At 62.4% G+C, this 22,636-nt stretch overlaps 2 protein-coding genes across 9 annotated transcripts in view; both read right to left on the reverse strand.

The window, feature by feature from the left end:
• Positions 1 to 512: 512 nt before the first annotated feature.
• Positions 513 to 3,501, reverse strand: NUDT16L1 (nudix hydrolase 16 like 1). 3 transcript variants are annotated; one of them, XM_069486979.1, is made up of 4 exons: positions 2,826 to 3,501; positions 2,486 to 2,746; positions 860 to 1,809; positions 513 to 560 (listed from the first exon to the last, which is right to left on the reverse strand). In XM_069486979.1, exons 1-3 carry the CDS (start codon positions 2,976 to 2,978, stop codon positions 1,588 to 1,590), a joined length of 636 nt encoding a protein of 211 aa, XP_069343080.1. In that variant the 5' UTR covers positions 2,979 to 3,501; the 3' UTR covers positions 513 to 560; positions 860 to 1,587. The 3 variants fall into 3 exon arrangements, with proteins under 3 accessions (XP_069343080.1, XP_069343081.1, XP_069343079.1); XM_069486980.1 differs by lacking the exon at positions 513 to 560 and having other exon boundaries at positions 1,598 to 1,809; positions 2,416 to 2,740; XM_069486978.1 differs by lacking the exon at positions 513 to 560 and having other exon boundaries at positions 1,598 to 1,809; positions 2,416 to 2,746.
• Positions 3,502 to 5,548: 2,047 nt separating this feature from the next.
• The window catches only part of MGRN1 (mahogunin ring finger 1), a 47,102-nt gene continuing 30,014 nt past the window's right edge, over positions 5,549 to 22,636 (reverse strand). For 5 of the 6 annotated variants that reach the window (XM_069486983.1, XM_069486981.1, XM_069486984.1 and 2 more), the window contains 10 exons: positions 21,883 to 21,930; positions 20,469 to 20,537; positions 18,968 to 19,127; positions 17,615 to 17,724; positions 15,865 to 15,930; positions 14,319 to 14,545; positions 13,179 to 13,302; positions 12,901 to 12,946; positions 11,613 to 11,711; positions 5,549 to 7,233 (listed from right to left, as the gene is read on the reverse strand). In XM_069486983.1, coding sequence (XP_069343084.1) covers positions 7,121 to 7,233; positions 11,613 to 11,711; positions 12,901 to 12,946; positions 13,179 to 13,302; positions 14,319 to 14,545; positions 15,865 to 15,930; positions 17,615 to 17,724; positions 18,968 to 19,127; positions 20,469 to 20,537; positions 21,883 to 21,930 — 1,062 coding nt within the window. In that variant the 3' untranslated portion in view covers positions 5,549 to 7,120. The remainder of the gene's footprint in view (positions 7,234 to 11,612; positions 11,712 to 12,900; positions 12,947 to 13,178; positions 13,303 to 14,318; positions 14,546 to 15,864; positions 15,931 to 17,614; positions 17,725 to 18,967; positions 19,128 to 20,468; positions 20,538 to 21,882; positions 21,931 to 22,636) is intronic. The other variant, XM_069486982.1, reaches the window with a different exon arrangement.

The raw sequence follows: 22,636 nt of genomic DNA on the forward strand, positions 1-22,636 counted from the left end.
CACATGACATGCAGCACCGGCCAGCACATGGGGCCAAAGCAAGGGGAAAGCCATGCCAAGACCCCAGCCCCAGTGACCGTGGGCTCTGGGTGGATGTCCCTGGTGCCCAGGCCATGGAGCACCATGCTCAGGGCCAGGCCAAGTCAGCGACCCTGCTGCCCTGTCGCCTGCAGCGTGGGAACCTCTGTTCCAGCAGCACACGATTCCACAGAGTCCAGCTTGACTCAAGACAAGCTGCTACAAAAGCTAAGCACATCCCCGGCCCCAGGAAATGCGAGTGAGCCAGGTCCAGGCAGTCTGTTCCCACAGCAAAGCAAAGGACCTTCCCCACATTGGTGGCCCGTCTCACCCAGCTCTGAGGTGGGGTTGAGAGCACCACCTTCCTCACCGGGCCAGGCATGGGTGGTGGAAATTTTCCAACTCACCACTGGAGTCTTTGCAGACGTGGGGCTGTAGACCACCAGTGGTGGCCTTGCTGTCCCGTGTTGACTCTGCCGCTGTCGTTCTGCACAGTAGGCCTGTGCTTCCAGACTGTCCCCTGGCGCTGCTTGCAGACTGTTCTGAGAACGAGGAAAGGCAGGTTTGCAAAGCAGAGAGGATCTAGAACGGGAGCCTGACGCTGAGGGTCCCGGCACAGAAGCCCCCAGCCAGGTTGCCGGCCCAGGTGCTCGGGCTGGGCGTGTCCCAGTGAACACAGGCAGACATGTGGATGCCGCTGGCCGGGGCAGTGACTCCATGTGCCCCAACCTGGGACAGGAGGCCAGACCTGGTTCCACTCCAAGCAGTACCCAGTACCTGGGGTCCCAGAACCCCTCTTGGCCCCCCCTCCACATCCAGGAGAAGGGAGGAGGCCCCTCACCAGCCCAGCCCTGGGCCTCCATCGAAACCAAAAACCAGACAGCAGCTGAAGAGCGGCTTTATTTATTGTTTCTTTCTCCTTCAACAACTCCATACGTAGCTGAGTCCCCGAGGCCCCGACCGTCCTGCGAACCAAGCCACAGTGAGGAAAAGCCGCTTCAAAGCTTCACTCAGTTCATACATCATGAATGAGAAAAATCTAACAAAGTAAATCCAACAACAACCAAAATTAACAGTATAATGTCCTACCCCAAGCGGGCTCTTCCCTGGACCCTGGGGCTGGCTCGGGAAGGGTGTGGGAACGAGCTGTCCTGGACGCAGCCGCCTCCACCAGAGCAAACCGTCTTCCGCATGGCCTCAGAGCTGTGCACCTGCCCCTCGGACGGCGACAGCGGGGCACTACGTGGTGAGACGCACACTGAGGAGAGTTTGAGCTTTTGGGTGGACACGCATGTCCTGAGCCTGAAGAGCCAGGCCCAGTGTGCCCAGATTGCCCACTGACCAACCTGAGAGGACGGGCTGGGTCCCAGCTGGCCCAGCCACCGCCGGATGACTGCTTGGGACAGTGGAGATGACAAGAGGCCTGCCTGCCCCATGCAGTCAGAAGGGTGAGCACAGAAACGCGCTAGAAGACACACTTTCATGGGACTCCCAGGGCCAGGTCTTCTCGGCCGGTGGGCACAGATACGGCTGCTGGTGGGGAGGGCGACAGCTGGCACAAGAGCCACCTCAGGAGGAAGCCGGAAGCAGCTTCTCCAGGGCCTTCTTCTGCTTCTCTGTGGCTGCAGCCACAGCCTCAGCCAGCTTCTCCTCGGGCATCATGTTGAGCACCTTGAGGGCGAAGAGGAGCTGGTACTTGGCAGTGCTGATGAAGGCGTTGCTCAGGAAGTTGGGAAAGCCTCCGACTCGGTCCTTCTGGGTGTACAGTGGGACCCGCACGAGGCCCAGCACCTGCACAAACAGGTCAGGGTTGGAGTCGGGTCCCCCACCCAGACAGCACACCCCTGCAGGAGGGGCCTGGGAGCTACTGAGCTAGGGGAAGAGCAGCCCGTTTTGCCAAGGACGTGGTGGGAGACCCAGGCCGGGTCTGGCAGGGCAGAAGCCAACCTGCTCCCTTGGAGCAGTGCAGCCCACTCCTCCCCAAGCACATGCCCAGGCCAACCCTGTACCCCCGTTACCCTAGCAGTGTGGGCGGGCTCCTGTGCCACCTCTCCCTGCTGCACCCCATGCTCCCCGGTCCAGACCACAAAACCCCCAACCCAAGAGGCTTCACACCCCCGGGAGGTTCCCGAGCCCTACAGTCCCCCTTTCTGCTCAGTTTCCCACCTCCCCCAGCAGGCACCACTCCTCCCTCATCCCTTCCTCCCCACCGGTCCCACTCCCCACTCCCAGGATTGGCAATGGCAGGCAGCAAGGCAGATGTAACACAGCCCTGAGGGAGCCCCAGCCCCGCCCCTCCTTTCCTGGCCCCACCCTAGGCCCCTCTCCCCATCCCATAGCTGGAGACAGCGACACCCCACCCAGCCCAGCCAGAGGACCCTCAGGGGGACGTGTTACCCATCGGTGCCTTCCACGGAGCCAGAGCCAAACCCCAGGGCGGGGGGCGGGGCCCGGACGGCGGCCCCACCTCCAGGCCGTGGTCGCGCGAGTGCACCGCGCTGATCTCCACAGCGTGCAGCTGCTCCAGCGTCAGCTGCCGCGCGTACAGGTGCGCCACGACACGGTGCGGGCCCTCGGTCAGGTGCGAGCTCAGGTAGTCGGCCTCGGTGAGACGCAGGGAGCCCAGGCCCAGGCCCAGCACCCGGTTCAGTCCGTCCTCCAGCGACCAGAAGCGCCGGTCCACGAAGCCCCCGGGGAAGCCCAGCAGCCCGTCGAAGCGCATCTGCATCTGCAAGGGGAGCGCCAGGTCACGGGCGCGGGGTCGACGCGGCACGCCCGTCCCGAGGCCCGCCCGTCCCCGTCCTCACCAGCACCGAGAACCGCATGGGGATGCGGCCGAAGAGCTGCCCGGGGTTGGCGGCGTATAGCATGGCGTGGCACGAGTGGCTCCAGCCCGGGCCCAGACGCATCGCCTCCACCCGGCTGATCTGCTTCAGCTCGGGCACCGCCGCCGTCGACATCTTGTCACTGGTCCCCGCGGCCCTGCCGGCCCCCAGCCTTCAGGGGCCCCCCCACCTTCAACGCATGCGCTGGCCCGCCTGTGTCACACTCCACCAATCCGCGGGCAGCAGTGCCCCTAGGCCCCGCCTCCCCTCCAATCCCTGACGCGCGTCGGGGCAGAGCCCATCGCTGCCCTGCGACGCGTCGTTGAGAGGCGGAAGGGACAGTGTGCAAAAGCACGGGGTCGTGCGTGCCAGCCGACACCCAATAGCCACTCACCTCGAGCGGCGGCCCCGCCTACGGCCTGTGAAGACTACAACTCCCAAGATGCAACGCGCCGCCCGCACTCAGCGTCCTGAAAAGGCAGGTGCGCGCGGGACTCCGGGCTCAGGGTGTGCGCCACTTACCTGTCCCTGGGCGCCTCGAAGAGGACAACCGGCGTCCCAGCTGCTACGCGAAGTAGCGACGCTCTGCCAGGGTCCTCGGACCTGAGCGCCGAGGGCGGCAACTTTCCCCTGCCACGTTCCACAGCTCCCCAGCTCCCCAGCTCCCCAGCTCCACAGCTGTCCCTCGGGGCCACTCCGTCTGCCTCAGGAGAGCCGGCTGCCCCCAGTCCGGAGTCCACACCCAGACCTGGAGCTAGGCTGGATGGCCAGGAGCTCTGGGGCTCGCTGGACCCAGCCTACTAGGGCAGGAGGTGACTTAAATCGGGGGGGGGGGGTGGCCGGGAGCTCTGCAGTGTCCTCCAGGCCAGGCACCATATGCCTGGTACTGTCGGGGGAAGTGGGAGTTTCCCCAATTTACCGATGAGGAACCTGGGGCTAAGAGGACAGGACTTGAGGAAACACACCCAGCAGTTGGTGACAGAGCCAGGATCCCACCTTGACTGCTGCCCAGTGTCTACAACAGAAAGCCACCTGATCCCGAAGGGGAGGGGCTGAAGCACTTACCCCATGTTTGTGCTGGAGAAGGAAGTCGCTGGGCTCAGAAGCGTTGGAAACACCGTCCAAGGGAGAGCAATTGGGTTCCCTGAACCCCACGACGGCAAGGCTCACCTCCCCAGTAGTAGGGCCCAAGAGCCACTCTCCTCTCCACAGTGGGCATGGATTTGCTGCGCGAAGGAACCCCTGCCTGCACTGTAGGATGGGCACCCAGGGCTGGGGCCACAGCCTTGGGAGAGCTGTACAGTCAGGCCAGCTCCGGCAGAGGGAAGGCTGCCTGGAGCGGAGCTGTGCAGGAAAGGAGAGGGGTGGGCAGGGGTTGGCAGGGGTTGGCAGGAGCTGCCAGACACTCATGTGTTAGGTCCATGGTGATGTCAGATTTGGGGAGGACCCCACCTGCAGGCAGCCAAGCACAACCTGAGCCCAGGGACTATGGGTGCAGGGGGCACAGGAGGAAAGGCTCCCCTTGATGCAACCCTGCCTCGCCACCAGACCTCAGTAAAGGGGCCAGGTCTGTTGGAGGAGCCAGTTCAACACCTGTCTGACACCATGAGCACCTCTGCCCACACTGGGATTGGGCCAGAACGAAGCATGTCCGAGAGCAGCTGCAGGGCTGTGGATGCCAGGAACAGCCATTCCCTCTCCACCCTGGTGGGCTTGGGTCAAGGGGCCATGGCGGCAGCTTGAACTGTGTTTGCAAAGGAGCTTAGGGCCTGTGTGGTGGGTGCCCCGAGGCACTGGCCAGCCCCTGCTAGGAGGTGACCCCATGGGCAGGGGAGCATGGGCTGAGCAGAGGGCCCCGGGCGGGGCTCCGGCCTTCAAACCCACCGTGCCTGGGCAGCCAAACCGCTCCTCCAGCCCAGTCTCCACAGGACAGCTGCAGGGTGCCACTCCTCTGCTTAAAAGCCTCTGTTCTTAGAAGACAACACTGACTACCCCTTAGAAAAAACTCCAGCCACTTCAACAAGGTCTCCAGCATCTGCCCCCAACACCCCAGGCGGTGGGCTCCTTCCCACACCAGGCTCGCTCCTGCAGCCTCCGCACCGCCCCAGGGCCAGCGCTGCTCATCCTCAGGGCGCCACTTAGCCGCCTCCTGTGACCACGCGGCTGCACCGAGTCCCTCATGGGCTTCATCTCATCACCCTGCTGACTTTCTTCCTGACAATAACCAAACCTGGAAGGACTCTGTTACCTGTTCTCACCGGCGAGAATGCAAGCACCCTTGCGGGGCCCCTCCTGACACACAGCAGGTGCTGTGAACACCTGTGGGACACTTCCGCGACAGAGATGGGGACTGGAGGGGCAACCCGCACACCAGGGAGCCCTGGGCTTTTGTGCCACCGGTTCAGGAGACTGAGCCAAATCCCAAGGGCTTGCCTTCACTCCAACCAGAGAATCAACAAAGATGACAATGAAAACAACGGTCAGGAACAGCAGCCGGTGCACCGATCACGCAGGGAGCCGCGGTTACCTGGTTTAATCCCGCCCTGGCTTGGAAGCTGCACTGTCACTACCACCTGACACATGAGGAAACTGAGGCAGAAGCCACGAGCTGTCAGGGTGTGGCAGCCACCATGAACACTCAGTGGCCTCCCCTGGATCAGAAACCACCAGTGTGCCCAGAGGAAGGAGCGGACAGGATATTGCTGCATGATTTTATTACTATAAATATACAGTAAAAACGAACGAACGGGCCCATCCGAGCACACCAGATGACAGCACGTGGAAGTCCCAGCCGGGCCCGTCTGCAGCCCACCCACACAGAGCTCTGGCACCAGCACAGAGCGAGGCCACGCCTTGCTGGGGTAGGGGAGGGAGACAGCCAGCCTGTGTGTGCACGTTTGCGTGTGCGTGTGCACATGTGTGCACGCACACACACACACACACACACACAGCGGGCGGGCAGGAGGTGGGCTGGCCTGGGTGCACAGGGAGCCGGGTGTGAAGAGCACACTCCACTCAGGCCCGAGTGGGGCCCAGCTGCCCACTGTGGGTTTCTCTCCCGAGCACCCCACTGGGCAGAGCTGCTGCTCGGAGCAACCCTGAGCTTAGGCCGGGTCAGGGCGTGCAGAGCCCACCCAGTGGACTGCTGCGGGCTGTCCCACAGAAGCCATCCTTCCCCCAGGCTCTGCCGGGGCTCCAGGCACTGGGCCCCTCTGCCCTCCCGGGCCAGGGGAGCTGCACACACCGGCTGGCTCAACGCCCTGCTGGGGCAGCTCTGGCGCAGGGGCACCAGGCCCGGGCACCCCCTTGCCTTCCTGTTGCCAGGAGATTTATCCTACAAAAAGGACAAGGTCCCTCAGAGGCCAAACGTCACACCAGGCCCCTCCTCAACCCCAGGCTGGTCCTGCCACCAGAGTCCCAGACAGAACAAATCAAAGAGAAAGGCAGAAGGACGTTTAAGGGGGAGCTGAGGAAGCTACCAAGTCCCCCGGCAGGTGGCCGCTGGCTGAGCACAAACCCCTCCACCCGGAAGGGCCGGACGACGGACCAAAGCCAGCACCCATGAGCAGGCGCAGGGCTGGGCCAGAGGCCACCGGACACCAACTGCAGCAAACAGCTGCACCTCTACCCTGGGCTGGGCCCTGCCCGGCCGCGCGTGCGGATGCCGTGGTGCCCAGGGAAGGGCTGTGGGCAGGGCGGTGCCCGTGCACCCCAGGCTCAGAGCAGGGGTCCGGGCCTCAGGGTGGGCCTGGGAGAGCCACCAGGGCCACAAACAGCAAAGGTCAGAAGGCAACAGCCACAAACAGGCCGCCGCGGCGACACACACAGCGTGGGCGGACAGGCACCATTTCCTTCATTGACTGCAACTTGGCCCCCTGCCACCACCGACGTCTGTGAAGACAGCACTTCACCCACCAATCAGTTCTCTTCCGCAGGTTCCCGAGTCCTCAGGCACCACTGCTCCAGGCTGCACGTGGGCAGTCGGCGCCAGCCCTGGGCTCAGCCCACGGGGCTGGGGGACCCCAGGGCCCAGTGCCCAGCTAGAAAGCTGCTGTCCTTCATTTTGTACCATTTACAAATATATCAACCGTAGAAAAAAGGGGTCTGGAGGGGACAGTCCACTGTGCTCTTTGATCAAGGGTCATCGTGGCCCCTTGGAGCCTGGTGGCCACAGGGGGTGTGCAGATAGGAGAGGCCGGGTCACACTGGGGGCCGGGGCAGCCCCTTGGCAAAGTCTGGGGAGCTGAAGGCTCCACGCTGCCAGCCTCGCCAGGCGCTCAGAGTGGGGTCAAGTCGGTGGTGCCAGGATCGGCACTGGGCCCACCAAGTGGAGGCCAGGGGGGGCCGGTGCCGCTGAGGCCGCGGGGCGTCTCCATGGAGGTGGACCATCCTGCAGGTGAGAGGAGAGGAGGATCATGCTTGGCCACTCTCCCATGTCACCTGCTCCTACCAACCCGGAGCCCCACCCCTGCCTGCCTGCGGCCAGAATGGCAGATTAGCTCCCGCTGACCACACCGAAGGCCTGGGGACTCTGCAGCCTTAGCCGAGTGAGTGCGGGCTGTCCCTCTGGGCTCAGGTCACCCCTGGGCACCTGGCAGCGAGCTGCAGCCCGGGACAGAATGCAATGCGTCACCGTAGCCTGCTGACACCTCTGGGTCTCCTGCTCTTGTCCCAGTTCTTTCTCGGGATCTGACCAGCCACCATCCTGCCAACAGCCCTACAACTGGGCGAGGCTGGAACGTGGCTGGCCCCGCGGTCAGGGGTGAGTGGTGCCTGGGGGCTTCTTCGAGGCAAAGGCAGGAGGCTCGGGAGCCTGCCTTGCCTTCCACAGAGACCTGTTCTGCCACGAGACACTGTCCCCAGACTAGGTCTGTCCCCTGGCGCTTGGGCAGGTGCGCTGGCATAGGGAGCCCGTGACACACACCTGTGGCAACAGCAGGACCAGCACAACCTCAGGGCTGCCCAAGCCCTGGCCGCCACCCTAACACACCGCAGCACAGGGAGCCTGCAGACAGCAAGCCACCAGCTTCTGCGACAGACACAGACAGCCCAGCCCTGGGTGGACAGTGACTACTTCCTTTGGAAGCTGTGGCCTCGTGCAGGCCCCAGCCCTGCCACACAGCCCCCAGACTCTGAAACACTGTCCTGGGTCTGCCCTTCCAGAAGTTTGACCTAAACCCCAACACTCAAGTAGCACCTTCCACCGTGACAGAGGCTGACCCACTTCGTGACCTGTTGGGAGCTATTGCAATGGAGGGATAAGATTTGTCACAAGAAACATTCAAGGATGACGGGGAGTTTGTGTGGAGACATCAAAACAATTGCCCCAGCGTGGTCCAGATCAGCATGAGGGGACGGGGCGAGGGTTCTGAGGCTGGGACCCCAGCCAGGCACCTCCCAGACGGCCCCACGGGCCTCGCCCTGCAATGGCTGGAGTCCTGCAGGGAAGCCCTGGTCGCAGAGGACACCCGCTCCCCCTCAGCAGACGGCCCAAGGCCATGCACAGTAAGGGCGCCCAGAGCCTTCACGAGAGGAAGAGAGTCCCCCAGCCTGTCTGCTTATTTTGTGGACAGTACTCTTGACTGCCAAAAAATACTTTGATCTTCTGTAAAACATCCATGGGCTACCCTGGAAAAGGGCACCTCCCTGTCACACGGGGTGACACCTTCACATGGCCTCCTAACAGACGGCTCAGAATATGCTGTTATTCCAGAAGGTTCCAGAGCCCGGAGGGACGGGTTAGCAGCTGCGGAGGGCTTACAGCTGAAAGGCAGCCCATGAGGGTACCATCTGCCAGGCACACAGTGACACCAGGGCCATGTGGGCCACGCTGACAAGGGCGGGCAATGAGCGACCCATGCGAGTGGATGCCCTTGGGACGGGGAGCTAGATGGTCTCCACCCACGGCCAGTGAAGACACGCCCTCCGACAGACGGCCCGTGAAGACACCCCCTCCGACAGACGGGCCCGCGCAGCCCGGGACGAGTTCTTTTCTCTGTGAACTTAAAGCCGTGACCAGAAAACAGGGAGCGGATCCTGCGGCACGTCCCAACCCATCTACTGTGGGACCGCCGGCAACTCAGCTGTGCTGCCACCCGAATAAGGCCTGGCCTTGGCGGGAGCCGTCCCCTCAGGACATCCAGCCCAGTGTCCCCCTGAGGCTCCGTCCTCGGGGTGCTGACTCTTGGGGGCTCACCTGGGCTGAGTCTGTTCCAGGGACCCCAAAGGCTGGAAGAAGAGCCGACTAAGCCACCTGGTCCAGATGGAAAAACCTCTGACTCCAAACGTCAGGGCCCCCACAAGGTCACTTTTTAGGGGCAAAGGTGCAGCAGCCATTGGAGAGCTCTGGATCCAGACCCAGGGCCCCCAACCTGGGAAGACTCGGATGCGGGTGAAGCCCAGAAAGTCAGAGGCACCCCCACAGGGCAGGGACCCCCACAGGGCAGGGCTGTGAGGGCTCCTCTCCCCAAGGACGCTGGTCACCACCACCCCGCAGTGCACATGAAAGGTGGGCGCGTACCCACTCACTCCTCTGTACCAGCAGAGGCGGGGCCGGGCCCCTAGGCTGTGCAGAGACGGGGGAGACAGATGGGAGCCTTCCACGGCAAAGACACCGACTTCAGAAGCACGTGCTGCCCAGATACAAAATGCCCACGTGTGTGGACCTGCCGCCACCACAGAGAAACAGCAGCTGGAAACAGCGTCTGGGCGGAACCTTACCGCAGGGGCACAGGCGGCTCTGCCTCCTCCTGCCAGCCCCGCTGCCGCGCCCCGGGAAGGGCTGGCGCGGGCGGTTCCATCCCCGGTGTCAGGGGCCGGGGGCTAGACAGGGCTGCCTGAGCTGGAAGCCCTCGGCGCCAGGGACCTAGGTTTTCACCATTTTGTGGGTTTTCCCATCTACAGGGGACACGATTCACGGCATTGTGCTCTTTCATCCAGGTGACGGCCAGGCCGTCATTGAAACGAGGACATGTGTGTGGGTGGCCATGGTCTTAAACGCACACAGATGTGGATGGTGTCCACACTCTCTAAGTGAAAACCAACCACTAAAATAGAGAGTGCCACACAGAGGTTAAAAAGACACAGGAACACAAGCCACCAAGCGTGCACGTTCTTGCAGATGGCCACCGCATGCCCCCAGCACCGATGTGCCCTCAGTGGAGGCTGAGACCTGAGGCCGTGCAGGACACAGGCTGGCAGGGCCCCTGCCTAAAGAAGGCCTAAGACCCTCACCAGGGGGTGGGGGTCTGAGACCCAGAAGTCCTGGCCTGCCCTGACCCTCCCAGGCCTGAGTGCTCTGCCGGCCACGTGAGGGGAGGCAGGGCTTTTCAGATGCTGTCCTCTTGGGGCCACCCTGCAGGATCAAAATCCCACTCGTGGCTCCCAGAAACCGGAGTCCCTCTTCTCACCCCCCCTCCCCCCACCACATTATTTATTTTTTTGGAGACAGGGTCTTGCTCTGTTGGCCAGGTGAGAGCAGTGGTGCCACCATAGCTCACTACAACTTCAACTCCTGGGCTCAAGCGATCCTCCCACGTCGGCCTCCCAGAGTGCTAAGACTACAGGCGTGAGCCACTGAGCCCAGCCACCCCGAGTTTTTCATCAGGACGAAATGGTGAGGTCCTCTGAAGGAACGAATTAAGTTCTGTGTCACTCTGAGATGTGTTGGGCCTGGACACAGCTTCTGCCGTGGCCAACATCCCAGGCAGGCCACAGCAGGCCCATCGGAGCCCTAGGACTCGCTCTCCTACACCTCGGGGGCCCACAATGCCCGGCTTATGGGCACAGGTCTCTGCGCACCCAGAAGCCAGCGGGGCAAGGGGCCCTTTCCGACCAAAGCACATCACAACCCCCTAGTGCACAGGCTGCTAGGTGACCCAGGAGACTGAGTAGTGGTGGGTCCCGGGGCCAGGAAGGGGGCAAAGGGGCTTCCCAGCCACGTGGGGGGAGCCAAGCTCCCCGAGCAGCTGCTCCTGGGGTGGCGTCTCTGAAGGCAACGTGCCTGTTTATGCCGATTCCAGACCCCAGACGCCTCCCGGCAGGCACTGACACCCATGTCTGAGAGCCCCACGGCCAAGCCCGTCTGCGCCTGAGATCCAAAGCTGAGGACCTGCCCCCAGCAGGGCAGAGGGCAGAGGAGCCGCACTGGCGGGGCCCGGCCTGGGCTCTGGGAAGGAGAGAGAACAGCAACACCGGCCCCTGCCTCGCTGCTCTCGGCCCCGCAGATGCCGGCACCCCCAGCCTGTCCCCCAGGCCCTGGCCTCAAACGTGCTGCTCTGTCTGGGCACACAGCCTGGGGCAGGAGGTGACCCAGAGGCCACTTCCCTGCTTTCCAGCCTGGGGCCCCCCACACCCAGCATAACACGTGGCATGTGCTCTCTTGCTTTCTGTCCGCAGCTCCCAGGGCGAGGCCCTGCCACTAGGTCCCTCGGCAGGGAGCAGGGATGAGGGAAGACAGGGTGATCCTGGCGGGGACCAGGTCTCCCTGGCTGGCTGTGATCAAGAGGTGTACGAGGGAAAGGACACCGGGCCTCAGCAGGCAGCCTTCCCTGAGAGCCAGGGCCTGCAGGGGCGACGCCTTGGGGACCAGGTCCTGGCCTGGGTCCTGCTTTGGGGGTCAAAGCAGGTGCACAGCTTAGAGCCAGGGAAAGACCCAGGCTGCACCGGCCAGGCCCTCCTGCCACGTGTCGGACATCGGAACAGGGCCCTGCCCTCTGGGCACGGAGTCTGGCACCACCCGCAGGCCCCAGCAGGCCCTAGTGCCGTTACCTGGCAGGTAGATGTCAGCAGGTGGGCCCGGCTGGCCGTGGCTGCAGTGCTCAGGGCTGCTGTCCTGCAGGACGTTCTCAATGGACGGCACTCGGCTCCCTGCAGCAGGCAGAGGGAAGGTCGGGAAACAGCCCCAGAGCCCGGCTCTCTTCACCGAGGGCCCTGCAGTCGCCGTGGGGACCCTGGGCCTGGGCTCCAGCCCGAGTCGACCCCAAAGTCCCACGTGCTCTCCAGGGACTCAAAGATGGATGCTTCCTTTTCTCCTCTTTCCTGCCCCCCAGCACGGTTATAAAAACATCACCTGTCCACGTTTCAAATGGCAACAGGTGCTAACCGTGCTCGCTCACCCCTGCAGACAGCCCGCAGGGAGCAGCGGTGCCTCGAGAGGGTGGGCCCTCGTCCTCCCACACGCACGTTTGGTCCCTCTGGGCTCAGGGCATGCACTGCTCAGTGGGGCCGAGGGTGTCCACATGGGCGAGGGTCCCCCTGGCAGAAGAGGGCTGGTCCAGCGTGGCCCGGAGCCCCACCACCCCAGCAGGCCAGGCCGGGGTCCCTGCACGTGTCTGCACAGACAGAGCTCCAGGCCTGTGCTGCAGTGAGAAGCTGAGGCCCCGCGAGGCAGAGGGACTCACTCAATGCCACCTAGTGAGGACACACCGGGCAGGGACCCCAGTTTCTAATTCTCCACTCTTAGACTGTTGGTGCCACATCCTGGCTCTGCCACCTAAGTGGCCTTGGGCCCCCCCAGACACCAACCCTGAGCCTTGGTTTGCCCACCTATCCTACAGCAGCAGGCAGGAACCCCAGTTTCTAATTCTCCTGGTGAAGATCGAGTGAGACGGCAGAGGGAGCTCGGGGACCCCTACACGGCCAGGCAGGGCTGTCTTCAGCCAGAGCCATGGTCGCCACACCGGGAGCAGCGGCTGGGACCTAAACCCCGCCAGGCCCCTACACACATGAGTCCCTCCACTAAAACGAGGGGAGATTCCAGCATCTCCAGGCATCCCTGTTTTCATTCTTAACCAGACACAGCAAGTCACCAAAACCACAAAACGAAAGAGGCCTCTCCTCCCACCCCGGGGCAGCCCTGCCCTGGAAGGAGGCGAGAGGCCCACCCTGTCCACAGGGGACAGGCAGAGGCTGACCAGCAACCCGGAGCCCCTGCCAGACGGCGGCACAGAGGAGCCCAGCCAGCACACACGGCCCACTCCTGAGAGGCAGGGGCCGGGTGAGAGGGGGACCCGGTCCTGGAGCAGGAGCGGCCTCCGGGAGGCTCCGGGGGGCTCACCTTGCTTCAGTGACGACGCCTCGTCCACCTCTTCTGTTACAAAACTCTAGGAAACAAAGAGGAAAGCCCACCTGCTGGCCCCAAGAGATCGGGAGGATGCGGAGCGTGGCGGCCACCACGCCAGGCCACAATGATGTCACACAGGGCCCCTCCTACAACCTGCACAGTGACTCCACCCAACGGCACCCATCCCAGGGATGGACAAGGAAACTGAGGCTGGGGGGGTCGTGCCAGGGCAGGGCAGGGCAGGGCAGGGCAGGGCGGGGCTGCAGCCTCACCTCGGGGGAGCTGCTCTCCCGCGGCGCCAGCCCCGTGCTGCTCAGCGGGGGAGGAGCGTCCAAGTCCTCCGAGAGCTTCTCCTCGTCCTCTTCATGGATGGGGGATGATGGGGACCGCAGGGTACTGCGGACAGGGGTGGGCAGGTCAGAGGACAACTGGGTGAGGAGAGCCAACCCTCCAGAACCACACAGACCCCTGCCTGACACCCCCCAGGGGACCCCGCACATGTCTGCTGGGACCCAGGAAGGTGCTCCCTGGGGAGGCGTTTCTACCAGCAGGTGACTGGGACCGACCGGGTGCCCCGCAGCCAACGCAGACCTGCCCTGACAGGCCCCTGTCCCGGCGCACTGGCACAGGCCCGCGCGGCCTTTTCTTTCTAGAGAGAACCACCGCTGACAGCGGATGCCGGGGGCAGGGAAGCAGCAGGAGACAGACGCCCACGTCTCTTTCTGCAGCCTTGGAGCTTTTCCCCACAGGCTGCGTCGCAGGGCCCTGGGTGGCACTGCAGAGCCTGTGCCGCCTTACGCTTTTCTGTTAAAAACTAACACCAGGTGCCAAAGAGTCGACACAGCAGGCTGGGAGCCACTCCTTGAAAGTCTCCAAGGGAACCACGACTGACCCCCAGCCAACCCTGGAGTGTGGCCCTTGGAAGGCTCTTGGTGTCAGTGACTGATGATGTTAACATCTGGGGACGGGCCACACCTGCTGGCTTGTCAGGTGCAGCAGCAAGATCAGTGACCTGCACCTGATTCACGCATGGTCCAGCCCACGTTTCAGTTGTCGTCACTGGTCACACGGCAGGATATGCCCACGTGACCAGCCCCCTGTAAAGTCCTGGGACCCTGAGTCTCCAAAGGGCTCCGGTTGGCAGAGACAGGCCGTACAGTCTGCCCAGGTGTGGCCTCCACTGGCACAGCTGCCCCCGTGCTCTGCCCTTGCCCTTTGCTGCCATAAACTGCACCTGAGTCCAACCTGCCACTGGGTCTCAGGAGCCACGTGGTCAGTCACCACATGAAACACCCTGGAAAGTTATTCAAAACCACAGATACGCCTGCTTTGCACACGAGCGGCCCCCGCTCCCACGCAGGCGCCCGGTCCCCATACGGCAGCGTGTGGGCGCCACGCCCTTCCGGGCTCACCTGTCGGGAGACTTGCTGCGCGGCTTGCCCTTCTGGTGGCTGCTTTCCGCGAGCCGCTCCATCCCAGCCAGGGGACAGCTGGCCTGGGACAGGCCGTCCGACACGCCCGAGTAGGTGATCTCTTCATAAAGAGGGGCCGAGGGGATGGCCGGGGAGATGGCCCGCAGGCCGTTGAGCGCCTCGAGCAGGGAGATGGGCTCGTAGCCGGGCGGGATGCTGTCGGAGCTCTGTGGGGACAGGGCAGGGGAGGGGAAGGTGGCTGGTCAGGGCTGCGTCCCGGGGACCTTCTACTCCCCAGACGCTCTTTCTGACAACTCCTATCCTACTGCACCTTCCAGGGACTAAGGCCCCTCCCTCAGCTGTCAGCCCAGCACACGTGCCTAGACACCCAGACGCCCACGCCGGCCGGGATGAAGTGTGAGATCCGGCCCGGCCAGCCCACCCTGGCTTTCTGTCCTGCCTGGCCGGAGGAGGACAGTGAGGGGTTAGTGCAGACAGAACTCGGAGCGGGTGGAGCGAAGCCATGCCAGAGCCACGGAGACCAGCAGGACAGGCGCGTCCCAGACCAGGGAGAGCCGGGCTGCCGGGAGCTCTGCCCTGACTCAGGCCCCTCGAGGGACACACTCCAGGCGCCTCTGTTAACAACAGATGCCCCAGTGAAGGGCCACTGTTTCCCCTCGTTGGGGGTGGACAGACTCGACAAGGCTGAGGATGAAAGAAGACGCCAGGTCCCTGGGAAACAGCAGTGAGGCCACAGGGGCACCGCCCTGCCGCCAGTCGCGCTCCCCCAAAACCTGGTCAAGGGGCAAAATGCACCGGTGCTCTTCATGAGACCCTGGCCCGCCTGAACGAGCGCCTGAAGGGGAGAGTGAGACGGGGCAGCAGTGGGGACCTCGGGGCAGTCGGGGCAGTGGCAGAGGAGTGAGCGTCCCTGGGCTGGCGCCAGGTTAGGGGAGGCCTTTTCTGGACACTTGCTTTCAACTGAAAGGGAAACAATTACTCTCAACTCCACCCTCTAAAAAGGAAAGGGCTCTCTCGGCCGATTCTTGAGCGAGCTCCACCTGTCACACTGAGGACACACGAGGGCCCACAGGGCTTCAGCTGGAGCTGCCAGGGCCAGCGGAGGCTCCGGGTGGAGGCCTGGCCCGGCTGCTCCCTGGGTGCAGGGAGAGGCAAAGACACCGAAGAGCCGGGCAGAGGAGCGGGGATGCGACCAGCGAGCGAGCGGGTGCTGCCTGCAGAGCGGCGTTAGTCCCACCCGCCACGGCGTCCGCTGCCAGCAAGAAACACAGGGAAACCGGGAACTGGGAGGCCAGGGGCAGGCAAAGCTGGCGGGGGCGGCACAGGGCCAGCGTGACTGGCTTTCTGCCCGTGGGCCTGGAGCTTTGCTTCTCCCACGGACGCTCGTCCCGGGCAGGGAGCAGATTCGACAGACTGCATTCATCGAACACTGGCCTGGGGTGGAGGGGATCTCCCATACTCGTCACTGGTTTAAAAATTAAGAAACAGGGCAAAAAAATGTAGCCATAGGACCAAACACACTTACTGTTTCCCTTTTAGGTTTCTTGCTGGCCAGGGAGGCAGGGTGCGACTTTGATTTTTTAAAGGGACACTGTCAAGATAAAAATCACATGTTTTACAACTACCCCCACCACATGCAAGAGAGTGGGCTGCACAAGGTCGCTCCGCTGTGCTGTCCTCCAGGCTCGCTGGGACCAAGAGCTTCCAAAGCTTCTGACTCAGCTCTGGGTGGGCTGCCTGCACACCCACCCAGCCCCCAAGAGCCGTGCCGCGGGTCCTACGCCAAGCGTCCAGGGTGTGGAGCCCGACCCCATCTCCAACGCCCCCACCATGGTTCTGGGTCACCCGGAGCAGCAGATCTGGCCAAGGCGGACCTGAGAGCAGACACACACTCCCTAAAGAGGGCCTGGCTGGCTGTAGGGCAGAGACCCTGAGGCCGTTCAGCCAAAGCCCCCAACCAGCTCCTGGCACCTCTGTCGGTACCGAGCCACTTCCTAAGGCGTCATCAGCATTTAACTGCTCAAGACGGCTGGGAGAGTCAGCCCCAGTCGACCTACCCCACGGTTATCTTCTGGGCTCAGTGGAGAAAACTGCCTCATTTGGGCTCCTCCTGGCACTACGTGGAAATGGCTCTTGCCCTCGTGGCGGGGAGAGCACAGACACTGGCACTTCTGGAGCATGTGGCAGCCGGAGCTGCCAGGTCACACATCAGCCCCCGGCTGCCCACGCTGTGGGAGCCACCTCAGCCAGCTCGAGAGAGAGGGACCCTTCAGATGCTTGGCCACCATGGCAGAAACCGGGAGGGGCAAAAACAAATGGCAATAAACCCACCCGCGCCTGGGCACGTGCGCTGGGGGTCCAGCAGGCAAAACTGTCTGTGTGGCTGCCCCAGGGGAGCCCAGGTGGGGGGACGACAGGGACCCCCAAGACATGTTTTCTGCTCCAGCTTCAAGACCACAACGTCAGATTTTGAAAGAAAAGCCAAATATTTGGGTTTTAAGGGAAATTTCCAGATTGTTAAGGGTTGGCCCAGTTTTCAGAAAGACTGGGAGAGCCGAACACGTCACGCAAGCTGCCAGGGTGGGCGCCGAGTCAGGCCCTGAGCAGGCAGGACGAGAGGACGCTGAGAGCAAAGGCACAGCCAGGATGCACCAGCCGCAGGATTCCTTGCTCTTCTGTTTTTAGCGAGGCAGCAGGGCTTTGAGAGCCGCTGGACCCAACCCACCTCAGCTGACAGCAAGACTCACCGCTGACAATGCACAGCCAGCCTTGTCAGCCAGCCGTCCCCAGCCCCGCACGCCCCGTCCCCTCCGCACCCATCCCGGGCCTCGCCACGTCCTGCCGGGGTCTCCGTGTCTGTCTCCCTGCATCTCTCAGTCTCTTTGCTTCTCTCTCTCCACGTCTCTGTCTCTCTAGGTGTCTCTCAGTCTCTCTTTGGGCCCCTGAAGCCGGAGTCCCCCCTCCCTTGCCTGCCTGATGCCTGCCTGCAAGGTCCCAGGGGACGACCCAGTGGAGGGCGTCCCCCGAGGGAAACTGCAGGCCTGTTCACTAAGAACCAGGGAGCGCCGGCCCCCCGGCTCAGTGGCAAGGCCCACGCTTGGCAGGAGCAAGGATAATCAATCCCAGCAGCCGACGTTCCCAGGCCCAGCCCGGTCACCCCACGAATGCCTCACAGCCGCCTGAGCCACACCTGCCCACCCGACAGACGAGGACACGGGGGTGCCGCTGCTCCGTCTGGGGCCCAGCCCTCCCACCCCAGGCAGGGAGGCACTTACGGAGTGCTCCTCGTGGTCCAGGCTCTGCGCCAGCACGGGGCTGAAGGACACAGGGGACAGCGCTCCCGGCTTCTTCCGCACGGCCCGGATCTGCAGGAGGGCCCGGAAAGCTGGGCAGAAGGAGGGGCTCCCGTCAGACAGGGGCCTCACCCAAAGGACCCTCTGAGCACCCCCCAAGCCCCGCCCACACTGTGCCACCCCACAGCAGTCCGGGACAAGCCACGATGTCAGCGGCAAACCTGTTTTAACAACACAGCCCCAGGCAGGGGGACAAGCAAAGCCTCGAGTGCTGCCCCAGGGGGCTCCCGGCCGCACACCCGGCCGTGCCCACTCTGAGCCCGAGGGCGCTGGGCACAGGCCTCACCCCAGGGGACCTGCTGAGGGCAGGACGGCAGGGACATTGATGTGTGAGCATTGTGACAGTGTGATGCCTCACGCTGGGGACACCAAGGGGCACAGACAGCGGCTGCCCGGAGCAGGAAAATAAACTGGGCCCTGGGATGCCGCCACCATCCCACTGTGCTGCACAGGCCACCAGGACCCCCCAGCCGAGCCTGCATCCCAGGGGGAGGGAGGGGATGAGGGGCTGCAGGAAGGTGTTCGCCTCTCGGCTCTACACTTCTCAGCGTCCCCCACGTTTTCTACCCAGGACCTGCAGTGGCTGCCTGGGAAGGGACCCTCTGCCACCGAGGCCACACAGGGGTTCTGAGCTTGGGTCTGAGGACCCCGACCTGCAGATTCCTACACACCAGCAGATGCCTGAAGTGGGCCAGGGGTCACGGCACCCTCCCTGGAGGGCAGCCTTGCAGCACCCAGCCGGCCAGAGGCCTCCTCAGCTGCCCGGCCCAGCCCCCCAGGCAGGCCCGCCCGGGGTCCCCCTTCCCATCCTTCCCTCAGCCCCTGCTCAGAGACCCGTCCTGGCTGCCCGGCGCCCGCTCTTCCCTCCCTCGCCTGTTCACTGCCCCACTCTCGGCCCAGGCGCCTCAGGCAGGAAACCCCCCTCCCCTCCCTGAGCCACCCCGGCCACAGTCAGCCTCCTATCCCCACGTCTGTGCACACCCTGCGGGTCAACAGCAGCCACTGGGCCTCTGAGGCCCCTCGTGCTAAAGGTCTGACCTTCCCGGCAGCAGACTCTGAGGACTGGAGCGCACCACGCGCTGGCGCCCTCGCCGTCAGCACCACTGCCAACGAACTGCGTCAGCCGACAGTCCTCACACACTGCGAACTGCATGGAGGACTGACGGCCCTTTGTGTCTTAGCCGATGAGGGGCCTGCAGCCCCCGGGACCGCCCTGGCCCTGGCGCGCTGTGGGGTGGCCAGTCCCTGACCTGCAGAACCTCCCAAGGCACTCACGCAGCCGACAGATGGGGCAGTTGTTGGCCTGGTAGCGCAGTGTGTCCGCGCAGGAGGTGCAGAGGCACAGGTGGCGGCAGGGCAGGATCAGCGTGTCCCGCAGGTCAGACAGGCACACCACACACTCGTTGCTGTTGTCACTGTTCTCGTCATCCGAGGGCTGTGGGGACAAGGGCCTGGGGGGTCAGTGGCCTCCCAAGGGCCTCACACTCCCCAGAGCAGGCCTTCCGGGTCCCAGCTGTGCCACCTGGTATCCCCGCCTCCCCTGGGGACTGTCATGGCTGAGGGAAGCCCAGAGGGCCGGAGGAGGTTACCGTGGAGCAGAACTCCGGAGATGCAGCCCCGAGCCCTGGGCACCAGACTCAAATCCAGTCCGTGCCCGGCACACGGCAGAGGGCAGAGCCTGTGCCCACCCCCCCCCACATCATGAGAATTCAGGCCTCTTTCTGTTCTTCAGACCCAAAGAGCAAATGTGGAAGACCCGTGCCACTCACGAACACCTCTTCACAATGATCGGGATACCCACTTATTTGGTTAAAAAACAACCAAATAAGTTAACTTGTTGGGAATACGTCCATTAAGTAATGGCAGCTTCCAGAAACCGAATTAGCAACTGGACCAAGAGAAAGCAAAAACCTGAAACAGATCAGCAAACTACGCCGCAGCCTGTTTCTATAAATAAAGTTTTATTGGAACTCAGCCACACCCACCCGTTTCCATGTTGTCTGCAGCTGCTTCTGCCTGTAACGGCACTGCATGGACGCGACAGAGCATGTACGGCCCACACAGCCAAAAACATTTGGCACCTGGCCCTTTCCGGAGAGTTAGCCAACGCCCGGCGTCAAGCTCGTGGGTGCAGAGTGCCCTCAGCCGAGGGGTGGCCTGGCCAAAAGGCTCTGACCTCCCTAGCTTTTAGCTGGTTCCAGCTGTCCTGGGCCCAGATGCCACATCGAAGCTGGTGTCTGAGACTTTCAGAGAGATCTGAAAACACAGGCGGCAGTTTTATTCATGCCACCATTAAAAAGAATGAAAAAGACAACCAGTGTCCGGTTTCACTGTCTGTCACCGTTCCCTGACCAGTTCCCCTGACCATGCTTTGCCTGTGGCCACCACAGCTGCTTCTAGACATAGAGAACGCGCACCCTCCGCCAGCAACCGCAGGCTCCCTGTCTGCAGGGAGGAGGGAGCAGCCGGCAGGGGGCAGCGCGGGCCCAGCTTAGCTGACACAGCTGAGCCCAGGGCGAGGGCAGCAGGTGGTCCCCAGGCTGCCTGGGGACTGGATGGCAATTTACACAAGCCAATGAATTTGCTGGAAAAAAGACAAAATGTTCCATAAACTGTTAACTCTTTTAAAAAATTAACGAAAAATGATGGGATCTGGGGGCCCAGGACTCCCCGGGAAGCCCGAGTGGCTCCCAGCGAGTGGGCTCCCGTTAAGGCAGAAGGAACCTGGGAGTGAGGCAGCCCGGAGCCCTGGCAGGCGCCCGGCACACGGACACACCTTGGTCTCCTGGTTGTTCTTGTTCTCGATGCCGTAGATCTCCTGCAGGAGGTAGCTGACCCGGTCCACCTGAGAGCAGAGAGGGGCTTGCTGGGTTCCTCTGCACCCACTCGGCCCGACACCACCTCCTGGGACCCAGGGTTGCAGGTATCCCTGGGAACGCTGCCCTGCCTGTCCACCCAACCCCTGCGACCAGGGGAGGGGCAGGGAAAACCTGCCACCTGCCCAGCCCAACCAGCAGCACAGGGGGCACGGCTGGGGCCAGCAGTCTGCCCGCCACACAGGGCCTGCAGCCATGTCCTCTGCCCACCTTGCCACCCCAGCACCAGATGAAAACCACAGGGACCCCCCACGCCCAGCCCCACAAGGGGGACTGGAGGCATCAGACGGCAGCCTAAGCACCTGCTGCTTCCCAAGTCTCCTTCCACAAGACACGAAAACGCTTCTGGTTTGGTCTCAAAGACACCGAACCAATTTCTATCAGCTGTGCTCTGTCCTGCCACTCACTCCCAACCTGAAGGCCTCACACTACCATGCTCCAAAGCGGTCTGAGCTGCCGGGTTTCCTGCAGTTCCACAGACCAGGAGCGCCACTCCAGAGAGCCCGAGACAAGTGCCCTGACAGTCACTGGGGTCTCCTGCCCTCCTGGCATGTCCAAGGGTCTGGACCCACCAGTTTGCTCTCCTGCTCTTTTTAAAAGCTCACAAGCACCACTCCCAAGTGATGGCTTCAAACAGGTCTTATGCACCTAAGCAACTATATGCAGGATAACTCCCAACATGGCGCTGGAATATAGACCTTAGCTACAGCCTGTTGCTCAGATTATGGGACCCTGTCGTCTTAAATTTTCACCGTGCTTAAGTGGGAGGCCGCCAGGATCACTCTCCCCCATGCAGGACCACAGGACTCCTGACCCCAAAGGGCAGATGAACTGCTCTACACATTCCCATTTGTTCCAGGATATTTCACCCTTCTTTTCAAACACTGATGAAGTCAATCCAACTCCCTGTCCCACACTGACATATTTTCAGCAATTTGTAAGAAGTAGGAGAGGAGGCTGTAGTCTGATTCCTGTCTCTTTGCTTCCTTTCTCTATCCATTTATTCAGCAAGTGTCTACTGAATGCTGACTATGTTCCAGGCACCATGGTCCAAACTGGGCAAAACTGAGGGCCTACGAGGGTCAGTGCTGGTACACGGTGGGTACGCAACACACGTACACTCACCCAAAGACAGGGACCCCCGACAGCCCGGGGCTCAGAGCCCAACCGGGAAGACACAAGTCGCAGGCTCTTGCACAGCTATTCCCACAGCAGCCACAGCGGCCCAGAAAGAATAGTCCGTGAAGACTACTGAAGTGTGTGTTGTGTCTTTTAAATCAAAAGGGGTCGTGCCATTTCATCCAAAAGACTTACGATTTGCTTCTGCTTCAACGGCTTCACAGAGAAGCTGCCGTCCACATGCTGCAGAGGAAAGACACAGAGATTACCTCAGTGGATGGGGCTCCTCTGAGCTCTCCTGCTCAGCAGGCTGAAGGCCCTTTCCTGGCCAGTCCACACCCAGGGCTGAAGAAAGGAAGGGCCACATGAGGACTGAAGAGCCAGGCCAGGATTTCTCAAATGTGGCCCTCGGACCTAGCTTTGAAGCCACACGGACCCTTCTGAAAATACAGCTCCTGGCCCTGAGTCGCCCAGCAGAACCCAACTCTCCCTGGGCAATCCTCACGCACGTGCAAGATGAAGACCACTCAGCCAAGTTCAGATGCCGGATACGAGCCTCCCCCCACCGTGCACAGCAAACTTTAGGACAAACAAGTGCTTGCTCTCAAAGGGCCCGGTTTAGTTAGGAAAACAGCCCAAGAGCATGCACACACACGCGTTCACAGCAACGCTCAGAGCCCTAAAAACATAAGAACCAAATAGAACGCCTTCAGTGGCGTCCAGGGAAATACTCTGTTCAGAGTTCGACAAGGTTAATGAAGGTGTATCAGATCTGAGATCCTGCAATAACACTCATTATCCCTTCGGAGTCAACCAAGACCAGCAGCACTCAGGATTTTCTGGTGAGGCTGGTGGGTTGTAAAAGAGATTTCCAGAATGTTGGACTCCAAATATAAAGCAGTTTCTCACTGGGCTCTAAACTGGAAGCACAGACTGGTCTGTTTGCCAG

This window comes from Eulemur rufifrons, chromosome 14, assembly GCF_041146395.1.
Source record: "Eulemur rufifrons isolate Redbay chromosome 14, OSU_ERuf_1, whole genome shotgun sequence".
Classification (NCBI taxonomy): Eukaryota; Metazoa; Chordata; class Mammalia; order Primates; family Lemuridae; genus Eulemur; species Eulemur rufifrons.